Genomic DNA, 24,856 nt, shown 5'->3' with positions numbered 1-24,856 from the left:
TGCCTCATATGGGATCAAGACCTATGTATTTTGCTTATTGAGGTTGTTTGCTTATTCTCTGTTAAGTGGTATAAAGTTGTTGAAAATGTCAAAAGGTCAGCTGGTACTCCTGTTGTGTAAGAATGATAAGAAAAGAAATCATTTATATCTATAGCAAAGAAACTCAAGGTGCTGGAGGACAGGAGTATGCCTGTTACGCATCTTATGGAAGAGTATGTTGTTAGAATAACCACCATGTATGATTTGAAGAAACAAAAGCATAAACTGTTAAAATTCCATGCTTAAAGCATTGAACAGAAGTTAATTAAACATAGAAAACACTGGCTAAAACTAAAAATGAAGATCTTAATCATGTACCCAAAGAGATCCATTGGCATTGCAGTGAACATTTACCACTTAGTCATGTACTGATCATGAAACATCAAAAATATTTCATTATGAAATATTTCATAATGAAGGGGAATGTGAATATCCAACAAGCTGGTTACAAATATTTAAGAAAAGGTAGGCATTGCATTTTTAAAGATTTGTGGTAGTGAAGCATCTGCTGATCATAATGCAGTGGGGAAAATCATTGACAAATTTGCTGAAGTTACCATTGGTGAAACATCGCTATTTTGGCCTTGTTGCCATGGAAGGACACTGCCTATTGCTGATGAGAAAGCTCCTACAGGAATTAAGGATACTGAGGACATGGTAACTGTTTGGGCTGTGCTAACCCAGCGGGCATGTGTAAGTGTAAAGTTGGCTATGATAGGCAAATCCTGTGTCCTCACTTCTTTAAACAGTGAATTTCATACCGACCCAATTATCATTCTGCTATATAAAACATGATCACCAGGAATATCTTCTCTGATTGGCTTCACAAACATTTGATATCAGCACCTTATGCTGACTGATGGGAAAACTGACTGGGTGACAACGTTAAAACATTGTTTTGCCTCACAATTGTTCTGCTCATTATCCTCAAAAATTATGTTTATCCCAAGCACTCACCCCCAAACACAACATCATTACTTCCACATTTGAATAGTGTATCCTTAAATATCCTTAGACCAATTAAGAGTAAATATGAAAACACTTTCATGAACATTGTGCTAACAGCAGTAACAAAAGCATGAGTAAGGAAAGTGAAAAATGCTGTATGTGTTGTTGACAGAACTTGGAACACTGTGACTGAAGACACAGTTGTGTATGCCTGGGAAACCTTTAGCTAGAGACTATGTTCTAGAATGAACACAAAGCACACAAAGCAGTGATTTGAAGAATTCTGTTTATGAAGTGAGAACGTGAAAAACAAAATTGTCTGAACTTGTCTGGAAGAAGTGGATATCAAATAATTTAGCGCTGATATTGAGGCTCCAGTTTTTGATCCATTGACCAATAGTGAAGTAGCCAAATGGATCTGAATCAGTGATCATGACAATAGTAAAGATGAAGATGACATTGTTAACACCACAGAAAAAAATGCATGGAGACAACATGGTAAAAATGTGTAATGGTCTTACTGAAGGGTTAGCGTAGTATGCATTCATAATAGAGCAAGAAATATGTCAGCTTATAAAAGACACTTCTAAGACAAAAACCATTGTTAATAATATAGATGCATGTGGAGGAAACATTTTAAAAAGCCATCAACAGAGTACCTCCTCTTTCCCAAAAGACTTACTTCCTGGTCCCTCAACCGCTTCAATGTTTCTTTTCATCTAGAGAAATAAAAAAATAATAAACAACAAGCTTTTTTTCAAATGACAGCATCATAAGTGGATACTGAAAGCCTGCAATTGTTTGTTGTTGCTCTTGTTTACCAGCTGATACAGGTTATTCCTATGATGTTATTGTGTTGGACATTGTGATGGATACATTATTTTTTGGGGGGGTGCCATAGTTTTACTATTAAGTGCTTGTGAGTGTAAGAAAATGATTGCTCATTTATTGGTAGCATATAAATTCAAGGTCAGGAGTGATGGTGATGCCACACAATCTCAGATTGTTCATGTGGAGATGGTGAAGCCTTTGCTTTCTGGTTGTTGTATGTAAGCAAACTTTGTTTCATGTACAAAGATATTAAAAATATTGCACAAGGTTAACTTTCATGCTATTTGTATAAATTGTAAATGAAACGTGAAGGAATATTGTTTAGACTTGGTTTTGTCCCTAAGAAATCTCGTTTCATATGTAAATAGTCCAAAACTGGAAAGTATCTGAACTCTGAATCACGTGTAGTCCTAAGCATTCTCCACAGGGGATGCTCAGTCTGTAGTACACGTAACAACATAATTCACTCCATGTCTTTAAAATTAGCTTTAGCGTGGAATATTTACTTGAGTTTCTATCATTTCCTAATTTTGTAATTCTGAATGCATAAAGATGAACGTCACATCCCCTAGTCTTTCTTTTCCATCACTGATGCCTCAAAAGCACTAGATTAAAATATCAGGAAGCAGAAAATATCTGTTTCTATAAGGTTAAAAATTTTATTTCTATGTCTCCTGGCTTCAACACGTATACATAAATAGTAGGAGAAACATGGTATAATATGGTGGATTGTATTTTTAAAGTTTAGATGTGCCTGTTAATATCTGTCATGATATATATTTTTCTTTTAGGATGACTATATTTGCATTAAGTTTAAATTCATAACTGTAAAGTATTGATATTCCATACAGCTTTCCTCTTGCCATAGATGACTGAGTATCGTTATGCTGATAGCTTTATCTTTTATCAGTGTGTTTTCCCCTTGCTTTTTCATATGCCCCATATTTTAAAAAATGAGAAACATATCATCTGTGTGAGACTGCAGTAAGTAGTTTTTAATCCCTGTAAAATAAACATGCCTTTTTCACTTTCAAGGCTTCACTACTGAGAAGGCTATCCTGTCTCCATTGCATTGATCGACTTTTATCAAAAGTACTATGACTACATTTTATTTGGATTTATTTCTGGACTGTCTGTTCTGATTATTGATTCTATTTGTCTATCTTTTCTCCACTACCATCCTGACTGGATTGATGCAGATTTATAATAGTTCTTGAAATCAAACAGTGGGTTTCCTGTTTGTTATTCTCTTTTGACATTGCTTTAGCTGTTGTAATTCCTTTGCCGGTCCCTGTCAGCTTTTATTAGTTATAAGAAGTGAGAAAAATTAACATTTGTTCCACTTTCAGTGTTCCTTATATTTCTGTTGGAAGTCCAAGAGGAACTCTAGTATTACGCTCATTCTATCTCAGAACTTTCCTGTAGCATTCATTAAATTCTTTCAAAATGTCTTTTTCATTTTTGTATCACTTGCTTTGAATAATGTCTACAGAATTCTTGGTGGGTAATTTTAAGGTTATTTTTTGCTTGCTTCTTTTGGAACTTTCAAAATGTAACTCCATTTTATTTTATGGTTTCTCATGAGAACTCTACTATAATATATAACTGTTTTTATATGCTAGTTTTCCTCTTTGTTTTATCTTTTTTTTTCTGGCTGTATTCATTTTCTTCTTTTGTAGTTTTATACAGAAAATAATTACAGAATAATTACAGAAACTTAGTAATTATTCTTGGGGATTTTTATAACTATTTATAGTTATAAAGTATAACTTATATTTGGTGCATTTTTTGGAGGGGTTAGGGGGAATTTATCTTACTTGATATTTTCTGAGATTCTTGAATCTGTTGCTCCATGTCTGTTGTTAATTTTGCAAAAGTCTTAATTATTATTTCTTCAAATAAATCTTCTACCTTTTCTGGGTTTTTAATTATATGTGTGCTAGATCCTTGCTATCTAACACACAGCTATTCTATGCATCATTCCGTGTGTTTCATTTAGGGTAGTTTCTTTTGACTTGGCTTAAACTGGGCCACTGCTTTCCTCTGCTTTATTGATGAGCTTTTCAAACTCTTTATCTCTTTCAATGTGTTTTTCATTCCTGGCATTTCTATTTAATTCTTTCTTACAGTATCTTTGCTGAAGTTTTCCACCAGCTACTGCAATTTTGCTACCTCTGCCATAAGAACCTCTACAATATTAATCAGAATAATTTAAAATTTTTCTCTTTGTTAATTCTAACATCTGTTTCACATGTAAGTCTATTTCTATTAATTGCTGTGGTGTTTGACAGTGCTTTTTGCTTATATTACTTTTTGAAAGTGTGTCATCCTAAGTGGGACAGTGATAATACTGCTTATTTATGGAAAGCAAATAAGCTTGCTTTATTTGTGTTAAATCTTTAGTTTGAAAGAACCTCTAAGGAAGTGCTTTGTATATAAGAAAACCTGTCCCAAGCCCTGTGGAATAGAAGTTATCCAAATATTTTTACTATTATTCTTGTCATTGATTGTCATTTGGATCACTTTTTGAGGGTCTGACACAATGTAATGCATCACTTAATAGTTTCACTTAAAGAAATATTGTAGGGGTGGGTGTCATGGTGCAGCAAGTTGTTTTCATATCAAACTGCCTACTTTACATCCTCACTACTCTGTGTTTCTGATCAGCTTCTGTTAATGCGTCTCTGAGACTGCCATTGATGACCTAAAATCTTGGATTCCTGCCACCAATGTGTGAGACCAGGGTAGAGCTCCAGGCACCTGGCTTTGGCCTGTCAGAGCCCTGCAGAGGCAGCATTTAGGGAGTGACCCAGCAGATGAAAGCCCTCACTCACTCTCTCCCTATTTTCTACCTTTCAAATCATTTTTTTTTAATTTTAGCATTTTACTATATATACTAAGAAATCTACATAAATGTACAGATAAAGTTTTTTTTCACCCTTCAGATCACGCTCATAATGAACACACAAGTTAACTACAAAACATTACTAGTATTCCAAAAATCCTCACTAATTTATTGTGTATGAGTTGTACTGACAGTCCTGTGAGAAATTACTGTGGAAGGATGGCATGAGCGATACAGCATGTTTTTTTGGCATTTAGTATGCTAATATTCCAAACATGAACTTTAAGGAGTATATTAGTTAACTAAGCAATTGATACAACAGAAATGTAGACTGATAAGTCTTACTGATAAATAATACTCGCTTGACTTAGAATCCCATGTGTTTACTTTTAAGGATTTGTTAGCATTGTAAGTTTTCCAAACATCTTCAGGAGTAGAACCACCATTGGCTTGGTTCCTAAGCTTTTATTTATTCAGAGCTGATGAGTGGCACCATTCATAAGAGACTATAAAAATTAAGGGAACTATGAAGCATAGTATAGTCATAGGAATAGATATAAGGAAGTCATAATTGATGCATTAAGGAGCTGAAACATAGCAACAGGAATGTCAACAACAAATGTTTTGGTGAAGCCTTAGAGGATGTCTGCACAGAGAATGAAAGAGGAAGAGAAATCATTAGACAAGAGTGAAGTCATTGTATTCTCAGAGAATCAAGATAATCTGGTGCTGCTGTCCAGTAGAACTTTCTGTGATAATGAAAATGTCACATATATGTACTGTTCAGTGGCATATGTGGCCACTAAGTACTGGAAATGTGCTCAGTTGAGTGAGGAACAGGATTTTTTATTTTAACATTTATTACTAGTGGATAGCATGTTGGATAGCAAAGAACTAGAGTATAAGACACTAAAGGATGAGAGTTAAGAATTGGAATGGTGACCACAGTATTCATATGCAAAGATTCCTGTGTGTGTGTGTGTGTGTGTGTGTGTGTGAGAGAGAGAGAGAGAGAGAGAGAGAGAGAGAGAGAGAAGGGGGGTGTGGTTGGACTGTGAAAAAAGAACAGAACAAATCAGAAAAAAAGAACTAACATTTGTTGAATACTATAGGTAATAAAATTTTATGTATATATTTAAATACATCCTGTAAGGTAAAACCCATCTGAGTTTTGGTGAACAAGCCAAGAGAAGTTAACTACCTGTAGTTTGTATAGCTAATAAATGATTGGATATTTAGATACATGTTCAAAACCCATGCTATTCTTCCATACTATTCTGCCTTTCAAAATGAGATAACAGAGTAGGAACTGAGTGAATAACAGTACGAAAGAGACAATTTTCTGAATTTTTCATGTTTAGTACTCTATTTATCTTTTACTTCTTAAACTCAGAAAGTATCTGTTTTAAAATGCATGTGATGGCAATATCTGAAGTTTTTTCAGGTTTATTTCTATTGTCTTTTATTTCTGCTGGTTCCTGCTCATGGTGCAGTATGTCTTGTGTAGTTGGATATCTGTGATTATAAGTTATCCATTTTTTTAAACTTTTATTTAATGAATATAAATTTCCAAAGTACAGCTTATGGATTACAATGGCTTTCCCCCCCCATAACTTCCCTCCCACCCGCAACCCTCCCCTCTCCCACTCCCTCTCCCCCTCCATTCACATCAAGATTCATTTTCAATTCTCTTTATATACAGAAGATCAATTTAGCATATATTAAGTAAAGCTTTCAACAGTTTGCACCCACACAGAAGCACAAAGTGCAAAATACTGTTTGAGTACTATTTATAGCATTAAATCATGATGTACAGCACATTAAGGACAGAGATCCTACGTGGGGAGTAAGTGCACAGTGACTCCTGTTGTTGACTTAACAAATTGACACTCTTGTTTATGGCCTCAGTAATCACCCTAGGCTCTTGTCTTGAGTTGCCAAGGCTATGGAGGCCTTTTGAGTTCGCCGACTCTGATCATATTTAGACAAGGTCATAGTCAAAGTGGAAGTTCTTTCCTCCCTTCAGAGAAAGGTGCCTCCTTCTTTGATGACCTGATCTTTCCACTGGGATCTCACTCGCAGAGATCTTTCATAGGTTTTTTTTTGTTTTGTTTTGTTTTGTTTTGTTTTGTTTTTTTTTTTTTGCACAGGGTCTTGATTTTCCATGCCTGAAATACTCTCATGGGCTTTTCAGCCAAATCCGAATGCCTTAAGGGCTGATTCTGAGGCCAGAGTGCTGTTTAGGACATCTGCCATTCTATGAGTCTGCTGTGTATCCACTTCCCATGTTGGATAGTCCTCTCCCTTTTTAAAAAATACTTTTTCAAATACTTTTCAGACAAGGAAGAAGATACCTTCTCCAGAGAAAGTTTGTTTTTGTATCTGCCTGGTAACTGTTAAGGATACCAGCCCTATGAGGCAGTGCTGTGGTGCAGTGGGTTAAGGTCCAGGCCTGAAGTGCCGGCATCCCATATGGGCGCTGGGTTCTAGTCCCAGCCGCTCCTCTTCTGATCTAGCTCTCTGCTATGACCTGGGAAGGTAGTGGAGGGTGGCCCAAGACCTTGGGCCCCTGCACCAACGTGGGAGACCTGGAAGAAGCTCCAGGCTCCTGGCTTTGGATCAGTGCAGTTCTGGCCAATGTGGACATCTGGGGAGTGAACCAGCAGATGGAAGACCTCTCTTTCTGTCTCTACCTCAAAAGAATAAAAAAGGGCTGGTGCCCTGGCTTACTTGGCTAATCCTCCGCCTGCAGCGCTGGCACCCCGGATTCTAGTCCCGGTTGGGGCACCGGATTCTGTCCCGCTTGCTCCTTTTCCAGTCCAGCTCTCTGCTGTGGCCCGGGAGTGCAGTGGAGGATGGCCCAAGTGCTTGGGCCTTGCACCCACATGGGAGACCAGGAGGAGGCGCCTGGTTCCTGGCTTCGGATCTGCGCAGTACGCCGGCCTTAGAGGCCATCTGGGGGGTGAACCAACGGAAAAGGAAGACTTTTCTTTCTGTCTCTCCATCTCTCTCTCACTGTCTAACTCTGTCTGTCAAAAAAATAAAATAAAATAAAATAAAAAAAGAATACCAGTCCTGGATCAACTTAGATTTAAAACTGGAAAAGTGCGTAAGCATTGTGGACTTGGGCTATAATCCACTGGTTTTGAGAGGTGATTTACTTTACTTCTGCCAATTATGGTTGGAGCAGATTGACTTCTTTGCTCATTTTTCTGTCTACATATGTTCCCTGCCCTTCATTTTGGCCAAGTAATTCCTTACTCTCCTTAGCTCTTTGGCTTTAAGAAATTTTTTTGTTCTCCATGTCTCACTTTTAATTGTAGCGGTTTTCACATGGGTTATTGAAATGCCATTAACCAACTGTTTCTAGAAATTATACTACTATGTTTAAAAATAGAAATCTTGTTTTTGTTTTTTTAAATATTTATTTATTTGTTTGAAATGCAAAAGGACAAAAAGATATGAAAGAGATCTTCCATCTGCTGATTCACTCTCCAGATGGCAGCAACATCCAGGGCTATGACCAGGAACTGAAAACACCATCCTAGTCTCCCACATGGGTGCAGGGACCCAAGTACTTAGACCATTGTCTTCTTTGCCAGATGAATTAGCAAGGAGCGGGATTAGAAGTGGAGCAAAGTGAATTGAAACAGCACCTCCAAAGTGGGATGCTAGTATTGCCAGGGGCAACTTATCCCACTGGACCACAATGCCAACCCTTTGTTTTGTTTTAATTTGATAGAAAAGTGCTTAGTTTGTAATTTTCATGTGCTTCATTGTGTTCAAAACTTTTCAGTAGTGTGTTCTTTATTATTTTTCCTCATGATCATTTTCCATTTTTTTGCATAAAATAACAACTTTTTTTCCATTGGTTGCATGTTGAAAAACATTCTATTGTCACTCTTCTTTTCGTTGATAGTATTTTGCTTAGAAGCTAGGCTAATAAACAGCTTGAATGTTTGATCGTTTGGAGACATTTTCACACTAATATTATTCTCTAATTTATGACTCGCTTCCTGGCTAGGCAAGCCTTCCTGAAGGCACATATATTAATGACCTCTCCTTTTCTCTCATATTCCTGTAGCTATTTTCATTTCCAGAATTAACAGAGACATAGGCATCTTTATTCTGTTAACTTAGTCATGCTTTTTTACTCTAGAGGGGATTTCTCAGTACCTAGCTTGGCTCTCACTAAGTTTTCATCTTTACTTTCAATTATCTGGCAGTTTCTAATCTTCCATTTCCTAATGTTCACTTTTCTTACCGTTGTTTTTCTTCTCTGTCTTTAAGTGTTTACTGATTGATATATAAATCAGTGTCATTTTTCCATCATGTATGTAATGAAGCTTTGAATTAATCATAAATATGCTTTCTCTGTTAATGATTACTATGTATTCTTATGCTTATTCTCAAAATCAGTGCAAAAGTAAGTAGGTATCCATGGAGAAACTATAATTATATTTTTAAAATCTTCTCTTAAAAGATACTGATCCACACAAAATTTCGCACATGAATGTTTATGGCAGCTCTACTTATAATTGCCAGAATTCCAAGTTGTCTTTAAGTAGGTGAATGGATAAATATCCACACAATGGGATATTTTGTAGCAATAAAAAGAAATGAGCTATTAAGCCATAAAAAGACATGAAGGAAACTAAAATGCTAATTTCTAGGTGAACAAAGTCAGTCTAGGAAAGATACATATTTTATGACTCTGACATTCTAGAAAAGGAATAATTATAGAGATAGTAAAAAAAGATTAATTATTTCTAGATGTCAAAGAAGTGGAAGAGGAATAAAGAAGTGGAGCACAGGGGATTTATAGAGCAGTGAAACTAACTGTATGATACTGTAATGATGAGCATATGACACCATGCCTTTGTCATAACTCATCTGTACAAGACAAAGTGTGAATCCTAATGTAGACTTTAATTAATAATAACCTACCCATACTGGTTCATCAGTTGTAACAAATTTATCACTAATGCAAGATGTTAACAGGGAAAAACGTAGGGTTGGGAACCTAGGATTAATAGTTTATAAGAACTCTGCACTTTCTTAGTCATTTTTTTGGTGAAAATATATGATATTCTAAAGAGCAAAGCTAGATCAAAGGAGTGACTTCCTAGTGTTACACAGCACAGTAGTTCACAATAATCACATATATATTTGTGTGTATATATATGTATTATATATAGTGAACAAATAGAAGGAGCTCCAAGCCTTCAATCATAAACTAATACCAAGGAAGGATAAGTGATGCTTACACTGATTTAATCAGCATACATAGTATATACATTTGTTGAAATATCACACTGTAGCCTAGAAATATGTATAATTGTTAATAAATTTTTAAAAATAAAAAGTGTATTAATTTTTAAGAGATACTATTGATGCTGAAGTAAAAGTTGATAATTGTTGGCTAAACAAAGCAATAAAATAACTGTACGTAGCCTGAAGGAAAGCAGTAAAGTAACCTCTTTTCGATATATTTATATTTTATTAGCTATTTGGAAATTATTCTACCCTTTTTAGAATACCTGCAAGTCACTTGTATTCCTGTCTTTTTCTTTTGCTTTTGATTGTTTCTATTAGGTGTACTAGCCCTGTCTTGGTATCCGCCTGATACAAATGATGAGAATGGAGAACCTACTGATGACTTGGTACCGACTATTTTGGATAAAGCTCATAAATATAATCTGAAGGTATTTTATTTCACTTTCAAGCTATTAGTAAGTTAATTTGTTTGGAGAAGAGGACAGTAATGACAATTTTTGAAGTGCTCATTTTAACTAAAAATAATGTGAAAATAATAAAATCCTTTATAACACTATTTCATAAAGAAAATGTCTAAGAATTTTAAATACTGTCTAAATTGTAATAATTTAGAGATGACTTACTATTTTTCTAGCTATGTTTAATATTAATGTATATCACTTATTTTGACAAAAACTGACTTTTGAAGGTTCTTTTCTTAAGATAAAATTAGTAGAAAAGTTAACATGTCTAAATACCTTAGATGTTAAAAATCCACTAAAACTAAATGTTAACATATGACTTTACATATTTGTAAATCAGTTAGAAAGTAAACTATTGCCTAAATATGTATAAAATCTAATTTTACCTTCTTTAACATACACACATATACACCTAGGTACATATAAAATGCAGGTGAAAGTCTGAAGACTTTCAAGAAGAAGAAGATCAAGTATCTTCTCCCCAGATACTAAAATGTATTACAAATGAGAAGAGATTTCTCACTAAGATTTTACTTTTTTATTTCAGAAATGAATGAATGATGTAAATAAGTGGTGATCATTAAAGGGATTTAAATAGCCTTACAAAAAAAATTTTAAACTGAACAAGAAAATCAACATTCTTTGATTAGAGTCCAAAGATATTTTTTGAAAAATTAGCAACATTAATCTTAATAAATGTATACAGATTATAAACATAAAACATGCATTCTTTGTGCAGTCAATTCAACTGGAAGTTAATAAAGCCAAGACTGTTGAAAATGCATGCTTAATTATTTAATTATCACATAGTTGAAAATAATGCCTACTTTGAAGAAAATATCAAAAATGAAATTTAAGATAATATAAAAGTATTTAACAGTGGAATTGCATTATCAATACTAATGAGACATGGACAATGAAATAGAAAAATTAACTAATAAAAATAATGTAAAAATTATGAGGCTGTTGCTGTAGCACACTGAGTTAACCCTCCAGCATCCTATGTGAGCAACAGTGTGAGTTACAATGCCAGCATCCTATATGAGCAACAGTGTGAGTACTGGCTGCTCTGCTTCTGGTCCAGTTGCTTGCTGAGACACCTAGAAAAGCAGTGGATGCTAGTCCAAGAATAGTCCCTGCTATGGGAGACCAGGATAGAATTTTGGGGTTCTGGCTTCAACCCAGTCCAACCCTGGCTGTTGTAGCCATTTGGGAAATGAACTAACATAGAGAAGATCTCCCTCTCTCTCTGCCTTTCACGTAGATACATCTTTAAAAATGTAACAAATAAACAGAATACAATAACTTCAAAATCAGTAGCCTGGATAAATTAGGCAGTTTTTAAGCTTTTTTTGGAAAAAAAAAATTGATAAACCACCATTGATACTAAAATTTTTTAAATAGGAAAAACATAATATGAAAAATTAAAAAGGAACATACCAGGGAGGTGGATGGACAGAGAGATGTGAGGGAGAGGGGGTGAGCAAGACAGCTCAGCCTCAGGACACCAGGAGAAAAGACTGCTACAACAGGGATGTTGGAAATTACTGTTATGGACAAGGCCGTCCAATGAAGCCTTACTGAATCTGCATACCTCATAATTAGCTGCTTAACTATGGTCTCTATCAAAAATGGAAAACTATTGCCCTCACAAAGCCCATGCTGAGGAGATGACCAAGTACCCCAGCGATGACTATGCTAAACCCATGCAGTCTGTTTGTTTGGACAACACGACTGAGTACAGCAAGCAGATGCAGAGTTTCAGTGTTGATGAGGACTCTCCAGAATGTGATGCCTGACTAAGTTCTGTCAGTTCTCTGCTGGTGACTCTGTGGCAAGTTCTGTGTAACCTAATAAACAGCAGGCGGGCATGACTGTGAATTTTCCTGGGGACCAACACCATGCAAAGAAGTCTGAGGCGTCTGGTTTCTGTTACATCAATGATATAACATCACCAAAGGATGCTGTATTTTGACCTTGATATTCAGTATGGCAATAGCGTGGATGAGACCTCCTATACCTCCTATACCATGACCACCTGGTCATGACTGTGTCCTTTCATAAATATGGAGAATATGTCCCAGGAACTGGAGGCCTTTGGGATAGTGGGACTGGGAAAGGTAATGGGATTGATGTCATGTCCTTGAGGCCGTTTTCAGTATGTTCATGCCTAAAGTAATGGAGCTGTTCCAGGCAAGCGCAGTGGTCTTAATGTCCAGTGTGCAGCTCAGACTGCCTGTCTGGGGATCCTCTGGATTGCTTCAATTCGACCCTCAGTGAGCACACCAAGTGGGTGGAATTTGTCAAGAGCTTTATCCTGCATATGCTGATGCTGGGCGGAGGTGGTTACATCATTTGTAATGTCACCAATGCTGGACATAAGAAAACAACTATGGCCCTGCACACAGAGATGCTTAATGAGCTTCTATATAATGACTGTAGAATACTTTTGAATCAGATTTTAAGCTTCACAGCAATCTTTCTAATGTGATTAAGCAGAACACTAATGAGTGTGGGGAGCAACTGGGAGCAACTCGGACTATACTGTTACTGGAATTAAGACTTATTCTATGCATCTGCTCTCCCACAATATGGCGCTGGGAGAGAAGAAAACAGCTTCTACACAGCTGCCTCCAGTTCAGCCAATAAACTGTAGGACTTGCTCCTGATTGGAGGAGAGCAGCGTGCTCGGCGTGTGGGCAGCCGAGTTGGGATTGGCAGAGGAGGACTATAAAGGAGGAGAGAGACGGCATGCACCAGGAACATCTAAGGGGAACACCTGTGCAGCCCCCGAGAGAGCCGGCCGGCGGTGTGCCGCTCCCCTGCGGAAGTGGGGAAAGTGGCCAGGGGGAACCGCCCTTCCACGGAGGTGGAAGGGACAGTAGCCAACCCGGGAAAAACCAGCAGCAAACCCGGGGAGGGCCGAGCAGACAAAAGAACAGCGCAGGGTCCTGTGTCGTTCCTCCACGAAGACGGGGAGCGACAATGAGCACCTGCGGAAGGTCAAATGTTGGCTGTTTGGGAACCTGAGAATGCTGCCCCATGTACCTGGGGCCCTCCTGAGGATGTCCTCCCAGGGGACAGTGGTCATCAAGACAAGCAATACCTTGACAGGTGCGTTATAGTCTGTTCCTCTGACAGGTGAATTGCCTGTGAGGAAGAGTTCTCCGACCAGTGAGGGAGAAGGTGGCTGCAAGAATTCTTCCAACTTCAGGAAAGCCAGGAGAGTCAAAACAGAAGATGAAAAAGATGGTCCAGTAGAAAAGAAAAAAGTAACAGAAGAGAAGAAAATCCAGGAAGAAACCAGAAGCCAAAGGGGTCAAAGAGGAGGTCAAGTTGGCTGTAGCAGAACTCTCCCGAGGTTTTTTATTTTAATTTTTTAATATAATTTAGTTATTTAAAAATTAGAGCTACACAGAGAGGGAGAGACAGAGAGAGGTCTTCTATCCACTGTTTCACCATCCAGATTGCAAATGCTGGACCAGGCCAAAGCCAGGAGCCAGGAGCTCCACCCGGTTTCCCATGTGGCTGGCATGGGCCCAAACAGCAGAGCCATCTTCCATTGCCTTTCCCAGGCCCTTAACAGAAAGCTGGATACGAAGTGTAGCAGCCGGGACATGAACCTGCACCCATATGGGATGCCAGCATCACAGGCAGCAGTTTTGCCATCTATGCCACAACACTGGCCCCCTAATCTGGCTTCTTTATAGCTTTTTCCTACCATTTTTCCCCTCAAGACCTCAAATTATATATTTTTAAATTTCTGTGTATTTACATAAAATAGATAATACATAAATATCCCCATGGGCCAGACAAGAACAAGGGTCTTCAGCCTAGGGTAGCCAATCTGGGTAAACTTTTTTTTTTTAACTTTTATTTAGCAAATATAAATTTCCAAAGTACAGCTTATGGATTACAATGGCTTTTTCCGCCCCATAACTTCCCTCCCGCCCGCAACCCTCCCAACTCCCGCTCCCTCTCCACTTCCATTCACATCAAGATTCATTTTCAATTCTCTTTATATACAGGAGATCAATAGTATATATTAAGTAAAAATTTCAACAGTTTGCACCCACACAGAACATAAAGTGTAAAATACGTTTCAGTACTAGTTATAGCATTAATTCACATTGAACAACACATTAAGGACAGAGATCCTACATGAGGAGTAAGTGCACAGTAACTCCTGTTGTTGACTTAACAAATTGACACTCTTGTTTATGACGTCAGTAATCTCCCTAGGTTCTTGTCATGAGTTACCAAGGCTATGGAAGCCTTTTGAGTTCACTGACTTCGATCTTATCTAGACAAGGCCATAGTCAAAGTGGAAGTTCACTCCTCCCTTCAATGAAAGCTGCCTCCTTCTTTGATGTCCCGTTCTTTCTACTGGGACAGAGATCTTTCATTTAGATCCTCTTTTAAAATACTCTCATGAGCTCTTCAGCCAGATCAGAATGCCTTAAGGGCTGATTCTCAGGCCAGAGTGCTGTTTAGGACATCTGCCATTTTATGAGTCTGCTGTGTATCCCACTTCCCATGTTGGATCGTTCTCTCCCTTTTTGATTCTATCAGTTAGTATTAGCAGACACTAGTCTTGTTTGTGGGATCCCTTTGACTCTTAGACCTATCAGTATGATCAATTGTGCCCTGAAATTGATCACTTGGACTAGTGAGATGGCAGTGATATATGCCACCTTGATGGGATTGAATTGGAATTCCCTGGCACGTTTCTAACTCTACCATTTGGGGCAAGTCAGCTTGAGCATGTCCGAAATTGTACATCTCCTCCCTCTCTTATTCCCACTCTTATATTTAACAGAGATCACTTTTCAGTTAAATTTAAACACCTAAGAATAATGTGTGTTAATTACAGAGTTCAACCAATAGTATTAAGTAGAACAAAAAAAATACTAAAAGGGATAAAGTATTAAGTTGTTCATCAACAGTCAGGACAAGGCCCGATCAAGTCACTGTTTCTCATAGTGTCCATTTCACTTCAACAGGTTTCCTTTTTTGGTGGTCGGCTAGTTGTCACCGATCAGGGAGAACATATGATATTTGTCCCTCTGGGACTGGCTTATTTCACTCAGCATGAAGTGTTCCAGATTCCTCCATTTTGTTGCAAATGACAGGATTTCATTGTTTTTTATTGCTGTATAGTATTCTATGGAGTACATTTCCGATAATTTCTTTATCCAGTCTGCTGTTGATGGGCATTTGGGTTGGTTCCAGGTCTTAGCTATTGTGTATTGAGCTGCAATAAATATTAAGGTGCAGGCAGCTTCTTTGTTTGCCAATTTAATTTCCTTTGGGTAAATTCCAAGGAGTGGGATGACTGGGTTGTATGGTAGGTTTATGTTCAGGTTTCTGGGCAATCTCCAGACTGACTTCCATAGTGGCTTGCCAGCCATCCCTCCCCAGTTCTTAATATTAAGCCATGAAAGGTGCCAGGTCTGGTTGGAAGGACCTCTCTTCTGCAGCCATATGGCAACATGCTGAAATGCCAACCTGTCTTCTGAGTAGGTGTGTAAATGTGCCCGTTATTGAGCATTCTAGGAAGAGTACTCCCTGTTCTTTTCATTCTCCCATGGTGACATTAGCAATTTTTAGGTTGTCTGTTCTCATACCTTCCCTGTGGCTTCATGTGAGCCAAGAAGCTCATCGGTCTTTACCCAGTTCTGTAGGTCGAGGTTGGAAGTCTATTTTGCCTTTTGAGATACTATTTTTATTTTATGAGCCTCTAAATAGTAAAATGTCACTTTTCTGAAAAAAGGAGGGTATTATACATTAGAGTCACACAAAAATTTAAGATTTTATATCAGTACATATAAAATTTACAAGGAATGGAAATACAGAAAAAAGTTAATGTTGTGCACAAAAAGGTTTTAAAAAATTGAAATGACTAATTACCCTAAGGAAAAAATATAAAAGATAATTGAATAAAGTCTTCCCCAAAGCATCAGTTTTACCTGTCAGTTCTATTCAATTTCTGAGAAAAACAGTTAATTTGTACAATATTGAAATATAGTGTTGAGTGGACTCACTATCTATTGCTGCATGATAAATTACCCCCAAAAGTCAATAGCTTAAAACAAAAAGCATTATGGCATAATGGGTAAAACCACCACCACCTGTGACTCCAGCATCCCATAGGGGTGCCGGTTAGAGTCCTGGCTGTTCCACTTCCAATCCAGCTCCTGCTATGGCCTGGGAAAAGCCGTGGAGGATGGCCCAAGTGTTTTGAGCCCCTGCCCCTGTTGTGGGAGACTTGGATGAAACTGCCAGCTCCTGACTTTGACCTGGGTCCAGACCCAGCAATTGTAGCCATCTAGGGAGTGAACTAAGAGATGGAAGATTCAATCTCCCTCCCTCCCTCCCTCCCTCCCTCCCTCCCTCCCTCCCTCCCTCCCTCTCTCTCTGTCTCTTTCTCTCTCCCATCCTCCCCCCGCCCTCTCTCTCTCTCTCTCTCTCTCTCTCTCTGTCTCTCTCTCTCCTTTCCCCATAATTCTGATTTCAAATAAATACATGAATTTTAAAGTAGAAAACCACATTAGCAGGGAGCTGAATCACAAATGGAGCTGCCAGGACTCAAGCTGGTATCCATGAGGGATGCCAGCTTCACAGTTGGTGGCTTTGCCCGCTTCACTCCAGTGCCAGCCCTGGAGAAACTAAGTTTGATAAGAAGACTCAGAATTGCTGAAATGGCCAGTCTCTCACATAATTGTATTTGTTTTATTTAATTTATAAATTTAATGTAGCCTAGTGTAATTTTTCACTAAAATGTTAAATATAGAATTTGACGGGCTAATCCCAAAAGTTCTACATGCCGGAATAAACTTAATTTTTTAAAAGTGTTTATTAATGAAGCAAACTTTGTTTTCCCAGATAACAGCAAGTTTATTTTAGGAAGTGGGAAAAATTAAAATATATGGTGTTAGCCTCAATATGAAGATATTAATAAAAAAATAAAAGAAGGCCCTGAAGCAAGCACATTACATGGGCATCTAATATGTAATTGAAGAGTCACTTAAAATCATGTGTAAAAGGGGTATTTATCCATGATCTTTTCCATTGATACTGGTGTAGTTATTCCTTTCCTTGCATTATCCACACTGTCTTCTATGTCCTTGAGTAATCATATTCTTATCTAATAGCTCGTATTTATTTTCAGGTTTCATCAGTTTTATCCTTGTTGTTAAATGCAATGTATTTTCCAATTGTAAATCTAATTGTGAATTAGAGTTTAACTAGTGACCATAAACCCTGAGTTCTCATATGCCACCACTATTTCTTTAACTTTTATTTAATGAATATAAATTTCCAAAGTACAGCTTATGGATTACAATAGCTTCCCGCCCCATAACTTCCCTCCCACCTGCAACCCTCCCCTTTCCCGCTCCCTCTCCCCTTCCATTCACATCAAGGTTCATTTTCAATTATCTTTATTTACAGAAGATCAGTTTAGTATATATTAAGTAAAGATTTCAACAGTTTGCACCCACATAGAAACACAAAGTGAAAAATACTGTTTGAGTACTAGTCATAGTATTAAATCACAATGTACAGCACATTAAGAACAGAGATCCTACATGAGGAGTAAGTGCACAGTGACTCCTGTTGTTGACTTAACAAATTGACACTCTTGTTTATGGCATCAGTAATCACCCTAGGCTCTAGTCATGAGTTGCCAAGGCTATGGAAGCCTTTTGAATTCACCAACTCTGATCATATTTAGACAAGGTCATAGTCAAAGTGGAAGTTCTTTCCTCCCTTCAGAGAAAGGTACCTCCTTCTTTGATGACCTGTTCTTTCTACTGGGATCTCACTCACGGAGATCTTTCATTTAAGTCATTTTTTTTTTTTTTTTGACAGAGTGTCTTGTATGCCACCACTATAAAAAATTGCTGAAGCTTTTTATTTGCTCTGTAACTTCATACAGTTTATCTATCCTAAGCAGGACCATCCGCTCAATACTGGTAACTGAGCTCTGTACAAGATGAAGTGGATCACTGTTGAAATATTTTGTTTCAAACAAACAAACAAAAAGAATAATAGTTATTTAACTTGACTCTTCCATCTGCTTAAAAATTCAGTGAATATTGAGGAATAGAAATGAGACTCTAGGGAAGATAGCTAAAAAATGCTAACTTTTAAGATTCTTTCCATAAAGCTGCGTCCTTTCCTAGGTTACAGTCCTGAAAGTATTAAGACAGCATCTTACACCTTTTAGATTCGCGAGATGTCAGGAACTGTCACCTAGTCTGCTCCTCAGGGCCATTCAGTGAGTTCTCAGTGACATTGCAGGTCTGTAGAAGCAAATCCCCAGGTCTGGCACCAGTTCCATGACTAGATAATGATTGATTTACCTTCCACAAAACAGATCCAAGGGCCACACATTTGTCACTGCTGTAATCCTAGGAGATGAGAGCTCAAGAACATGGCTTTTGTAGTAGTTTAAGGAAGCTTTTAAAGGCAAAGTGAAAATGTTCTGAGGCATGGGCTTGGCTCAGTTTTTTCTCCTGCCAAAAAGAGCTCAGTCACTAATCATGTAGATGTTGCCAACATATTTGATCTCTCTTTGCTCTAGGTTTTATATCTAATGATCAGAAAAATTTAGAATATGGTATGTTAATGTTTTCTAAAATTTTTAGAACAGCTTCTTGGCCTCATGTCTTAGGAGTAACTTTGTAGAATGTGAGAAAGACAGGATCCAGTAAACTGAAATTGGAGGTTGTCCAGCTGAATAACTCTGGGCTGATATTAGTTCCTTGATTCTTTGACTTATCCCCCCTCATCTGTAAGATTACAAGGCAAAATCATAAATGGGTTTTGCTCTTGGATTTTTTCTGTGATTTCCATTATGGTGTTGTTTTGGAAAAATTTTTTTCATTTTTTAATTTTAATTTTTAACGTTCAATATGATATGTAGATACAAGTCTAAGAACATAATATTCCCTTCATCCCTCCCTCCCTCCCTCCCTCTGTCTTTCCCACCCTCCTTCTTCTGCCTTTCTTTTTTTCTTAGTTTTTGAGATAACATTTTAAAATTTACATTACAGTACATAACATTTTATTTTATATTTATAAAAATTCATATTTAAAATTAATTTTATAAATTATATTAAATAACATTTTAAAACTATATTATAGTAAAAAGGCTTAATACTTCACCAGATAAAAAGATTAAAAAGCAAAAAGACCCTATATTTAGTAGGAATGTAGACAATGGCTGTAAACTATAACTGAATGAAGAAAAACATTTCACATATTATTTTTGTAAAATTTATTTTTTTTAAAAGGCAGAGTTAAAGAGAGAGGAGAGAGAATGGGAGGTGGGGGACCTACAGATTCAATGCAATACCAATCAAAATACCAAAGACATTCTTCTCAGATATAGAAAAATTGATGCTGAAATTCATATGGAAACACAAGAGACTTCAAATAGCTAAAGCAATCTTGTACAACAAAACCAAAGCCAGAGGCATCACAATACCAGATTTCAACATATTCTGGAGGGCAGATATAATCAAAACAGCCTGGTACTGGCACAGAAAATAGATATGTAGATCAATGGAACAGAATAGAAACTCCAGAAATCAATCCATGCACCTACAACCAGCTAATCTTTGACAAAAGATCAATTCCCGGAGCAAGGACAATCTGTTCAACAAATGGTGCTAGGAAAACTAGATCTCTCCATGCAGAAGTATGATCTAAGACTCCTACCTTACACCTTACACCTTAAACAAAAATCTACTCAAAATGAATCAAGGATTTAAATCTAATCAAATAACTAGAGAAGATTAAGGGAACCCTGCAAGACATTGATATAGGCAAAGACTTCTTGGAAAAGACCCCAGAAACACAGGCAATCAAAGCCAAAATTTACAAATGGGGTTACATCAAGCTGAGAAGTTTCTGCACTGCAGAAGAAACACATAGCAAATTGAAGAGGCAGCAGATAGAATGGGAGAAACTATTTGCAAACTATGCAACTGTTACAGGATTAATATCCAGGATCTATAAAGAGCTCAAGAAACTCAACAACAATATAACAAAGAATCCACTAAATAATAATGGAAAAGGAAGAGGAAGAAGTAGAATAGGTGGGATTATGAGTGGGAGGGAGGTAAGGGGGGAAAGATCACCATGTTCCCATATTTGTGTATATTAAATGTATGAAATTGTAGTCCTTAAAGAAAATTTTAAAAATGTGGAAGAAAAATAAAAGTAATTAACAAAGGACTTGAACAGGTATTTTTCAAAAGAGGTAATTCAAATGGCCAACAGACGCATGAAAAAATGCTCAGGATCACTAGCAATCAGGGAAATGCAAATCAAAATCACAGTGAGGTTTTACCTCATCCCAATGAGAATGGCTTTCATACAGAAATCAACAAACAACAAATGCTGGTGAGGATGTGGGATAAAAGGTACTCTACTCCACTGTTGATAGGAATGTAAACTAGTGCAGCCATTCTGGAAGACAGTATGGAGATACCTCAGAAATCTGAAAATCGATCTACCTAGCCAAGCCCCTCCTGGAAATTTACCAAAGAGAAGTGCAGTCAGCAGATGAAAGAGTTATGCCTTCCTCATGTTCATTCCAGCACAATTCACAATAGCTAAGATGTGGAATCAACCCAGATGCCCATCAACTGATGATGGGATAAGGAAAATGTGGTATATATAAATTATGGAATACTTCTCAGTGATAAAAAAAATGAATTATCATCTTTTGCAACAAAATGGATGCTACTGAAAAGCATTATACTTAGTCTGGCTTAAGCCAGACTCAAAAAGATAGACACCATATATTTTCCCTGATCAGTAGTAATTAATAGAGAATCTAAAATATAATGTATTGGACTGAAATTGACATGTTGCAATTCCATGATTGTTTACAGCTCTTGTCTCTACTGTTGAAGAACAGTTTTTTTTCTTCATATTTTTTGAACCATTTACTTAGTATAGGGTTAATTGTATGATTATAAAGTAAACTGAAAATAGATCTGTAAAGAGATCCTGGTGGAGTTCCAGGCTCCTGTCTTCCACCTGGCCCAGCTGTGGCTGTTGTGAACATCTGAGGAGTACACAAGCAAATGGAAGATTCCCTCTCTTTCTGGTGTGTTTTTCTCTCTCTTTCAGATAAAATGTAAAAAGCATTTTATAAAGTAAATACAAAAGATACTGAGAAATCTAACTGTCGTAGCAGTTACAGTCCATGCACTATTAACAAAATAATGCAAACATTAATTGATGTTAGTTTGTTACTGGCAAAAACTTCATTTATGTAAAATTAGTGTAATATAATTTTATTAAAAGCTTAGAATATTTTCATTAAATACTGACTTTAAAATTAGTTCTGTGAAAATTAGTAACACTGGTTAATGTAAAATAGATTTTGTTTTAATTGGGTACTTGGAAATGAAGTTTTATATTGCAGTAGTATAGAAGTGTCTAGTTCCATAAATGCTTCCTTCAGCCCAAAACGTAAAATTAAGACAGTATCATTGACTTAATTACATTACAATAAAGATTTCTAATTGCTGTTGGTAGTTCACTAAAAATAAGAATAAAAGTAAAAATATTCATGTTCTTTGCTTTACCAATCTTGCATAGATAGTCATTTAAAGGAAATACCAGCTTTACTATCTACATTAGCAGTTAGGAGTAGCATACAAAATGGTTTTACTTTGATTAGTTTTTTTGATGTATGTATAGCTAACCTTTTGTGAATAAAAACATGAAGTGTGTACATAGTATTTACTTAGAAGTTAGTGCTTTCTGCCATTGTAGTAGAGACATATGTATAAACCATATCAACCAAGTAAGCATTATGAAAATTATTTTGCTGTCAACTAGTAAATAGTACTTTTTCAGTTAGTTTTGAAAATTATTGGAATAATAGTTGAAAATCAGTGTAGGTCAATTTGTAAACTACTATTTAAATGATGTAAAATATTTTTTCAAAGAAATTTGCTGTTGATTTCATTTAAGTATAAACTTAGTGGTCACCCACCTGAAAAAAATGGTCCAGATTCTTCTGGACCATTTTTTTTTAACTTCTTGTAAATAAAGATATTTCTGAATACAGAGTTTATCCCCAAATAGTTCATAGAGCATGTAAGTTTGTAAGATTCTCTATAACGAATAAGTGTAGGTAGAAACATTCTCCAGTGGTGGTCACTGGAATTCTGAATTTACATAGGATGTATTGCTTCCTAACTGCTGGATGAGCCTGGGTAAGCTACTGAACTTACTTTAACTGTGATCACCTCATTTGGAAAGTAGAGGTGATGATAACAACTACACTATGCAGTTATTAACTGAAGCAATAAATATAAAATGTTTTGCATATTATTTAGTTGAAGAAATTCTTAGTAAATGTTACTACTAAAAATTCTCTGGCAAATTTTATGTTCAATAAATAGTTTTTTAAATCACTTTATTAAGCATGCAGAATGTATGGTTATGTCATAGCTAATTTTTACTCTCATTGAATTTTTTCTTTGTTTTAGGTTGCTTTTCATATAGAACCATATAGCAATCGAAATGATCAAAACATGTACAAAAATATCAAGTATATAATAGACAAGTGAGTTTCTTTAATATTTATAATTCATGATATGTGGTCTAGTAATAACTTTAATTATAAGGAGGGTACACTTAAATTATATTTCATAGGCTTGAATGATTTATGGTCTGATATTTTTAATAAAATTAATTTAAGCTGTTATCCTAATGAATGTCACAGTTGTTTTGAGCAATATTTCTAAAGTTCTTTACAATTCACTTTCAGTATGAGTAAAGATTGCTAGTTTTCTTACTTTACATGTTTATAAGGTCATTCCTAAATTCTGTCATATTGATGTTTTAAATCAATATTTTAAAAATCTCATGGAGTTTTGTCTTTTTAAAAGAAGGTTCAGATTATTAAATGTGAGCTGCTTTATAGCAGTGGTCTTATATCTAGGTTAATTTGCAAGTCTGATTACAAATAAGCTACTAATATATTTTCATTTTGTTAAACAATTTTACTGATGATAGTCTCTAACAGACGCCAGGCTCTCACAAAGAAACCTGTCAGCTACAGTGGGACATTTGTTACCAATGCAAAAAAGCACTTCATGTATTCTTGTAGAAAACAAGGGATTTTTTTTTATCACTTGTGTCATCATTTGTAAACTTCAATATGAGATAATTAATCTCTTACTTGGTAATATATCCAGTATCTCATTTTCTAACATATGAAATCAAAAATATATTTTAATGGTTCCCCCCAAAAGTTGAGCAATATGCTAAGCCTCAATGATTCCCTCTGTTTCCAGTACATAAATAGATTTGTCTATGACAAATAAGTTGTGAATATTCATTATACTTTTAAAAATGTTTGTATTTTAGATATGGAAATCATTCAGCCTTTTACAGATACAAGACAAGGACTGGGAATGCTCTTCCTATGTTTTACATCTATGATTCCTATATCACAAAGCCAGAAAAATGGGTCAATCTGTTAACCCCTTCCGGATCTCACACTGTTCGCAATTCTGCTTATGATGGATTATTTATTGCACTTCTAGTAGAAGAAAAACATAAGTATGATGTTCTGCAAAGTGGTTTTGATGGAATTTATACCTACTTTGCCACAAATGGCTTTACTTATGGCTCATCACATCAGAACTGGGCTAGTCTAAAAATCTTCTGTGATAGATACAACTTAATATTTATCCCAAGCGTGGGTCCAGGATACATAGACACTAGCATCCGTCCATGGAACTCTCAAAACACGCGGAACCGAATCAATGGGAAGTATTACGAAGTTTCTCTGAGTGCTGCACTTCAGGCCCAACCCAGTTTAATTTCTATTACTTCTTTTAATGAGTGGCATGAAGGGACTCAAATTGAAAAAGCCATTCCCAAAAGAACCAGCAATACAGTATACCTAGATTACCGGCCCCACAAACCAGGTCTTTATCTAGAATTAACTCGTAAGTGGTCTGAAAAATACAGTAAGGAAAGAGCAACTTATGCTCATAAAAAGTTGCCTGCCTCTTAATGTATTGGTTAAAGTTTAATAATTATCAAAATCCCCTAATTTCAGTAAAGACCCTTTGTTTTGAATTATAGGGAAAACCTTTCAAAACCTAAATGCACTGTTTCTGTTACTCTTTAATATAAATATCATTTTAAAAGATAATGTTGATCATTGCTACCTTTTACAATATTGCACTGAGAAAATATCTACAATAAAAATTGTGCAGATAACATTCGTATGGTGTAATTTGCTGTGTTTCTAACTGAAATTGAAATTCTGGTTTGATGACTGTTTGATTGTCATTTCATGGTAGGTAAATGCCTTTGTTCCGTAAAGCAGTTAGCACACAGTTAAACCACACTTACCTACTGGGACCAGAAAAATAGGACTATGTGTGTATTCTATCAAAGAAAACAA

The 24,856-nt window shown here is 36.3% G+C and overlaps 1 protein-coding gene and 1 pseudogene across 21 annotated transcripts in view; both read left to right on the top strand.

The window, feature by feature from the left end:
* Positions 1 to 24,856, top strand: part of MANEA (mannosidase endo-alpha) — a 54,063-nt gene that overhangs the window by 16,883 nt on the left and 12,324 nt on the right. For 8 of the 21 annotated variants that reach the window (XM_051854473.3, XM_051854474.3, XM_017345286.4 and 5 more), the window contains 3 exons: positions 10,259 to 10,368; positions 22,923 to 22,999; positions 23,806 to 24,671. In XM_051854473.3, the coding sequence (XP_051710433.3) occupies positions 10,259 to 10,368; positions 22,923 to 22,999; positions 23,806 to 24,460 (842 nt within the window). In that variant the 3' untranslated portion in view covers positions 24,461 to 24,671. Of the gene's footprint in view, positions 1 to 10,258; positions 10,369 to 21,308; positions 21,527 to 22,922; positions 23,000 to 23,805; positions 24,672 to 24,856 lie in introns of those variants that run through there. The other 13 variants (XR_016233846.1, XR_016233847.1, XR_016233849.1 and 10 more) reach the window with 4 other exon arrangements.
* On the top strand, positions 11,311 to 13,922 carry LOC127492999 (histone deacetylase 1 pseudogene; annotated as a pseudogene).

Source organism: Oryctolagus cuniculus, chromosome 5 (genome assembly GCF_051225735.1).
Source record: "Oryctolagus cuniculus isolate XC-2025 breed Fujian yellow rabbit chromosome 5, ASM5122573v1, whole genome shotgun sequence".
Classification (NCBI taxonomy): domain Eukaryota; kingdom Metazoa; phylum Chordata; class Mammalia; order Lagomorpha; family Leporidae; genus Oryctolagus; species Oryctolagus cuniculus.
This window is presented reverse-complemented; position numbering and strand designations above follow the sequence as displayed.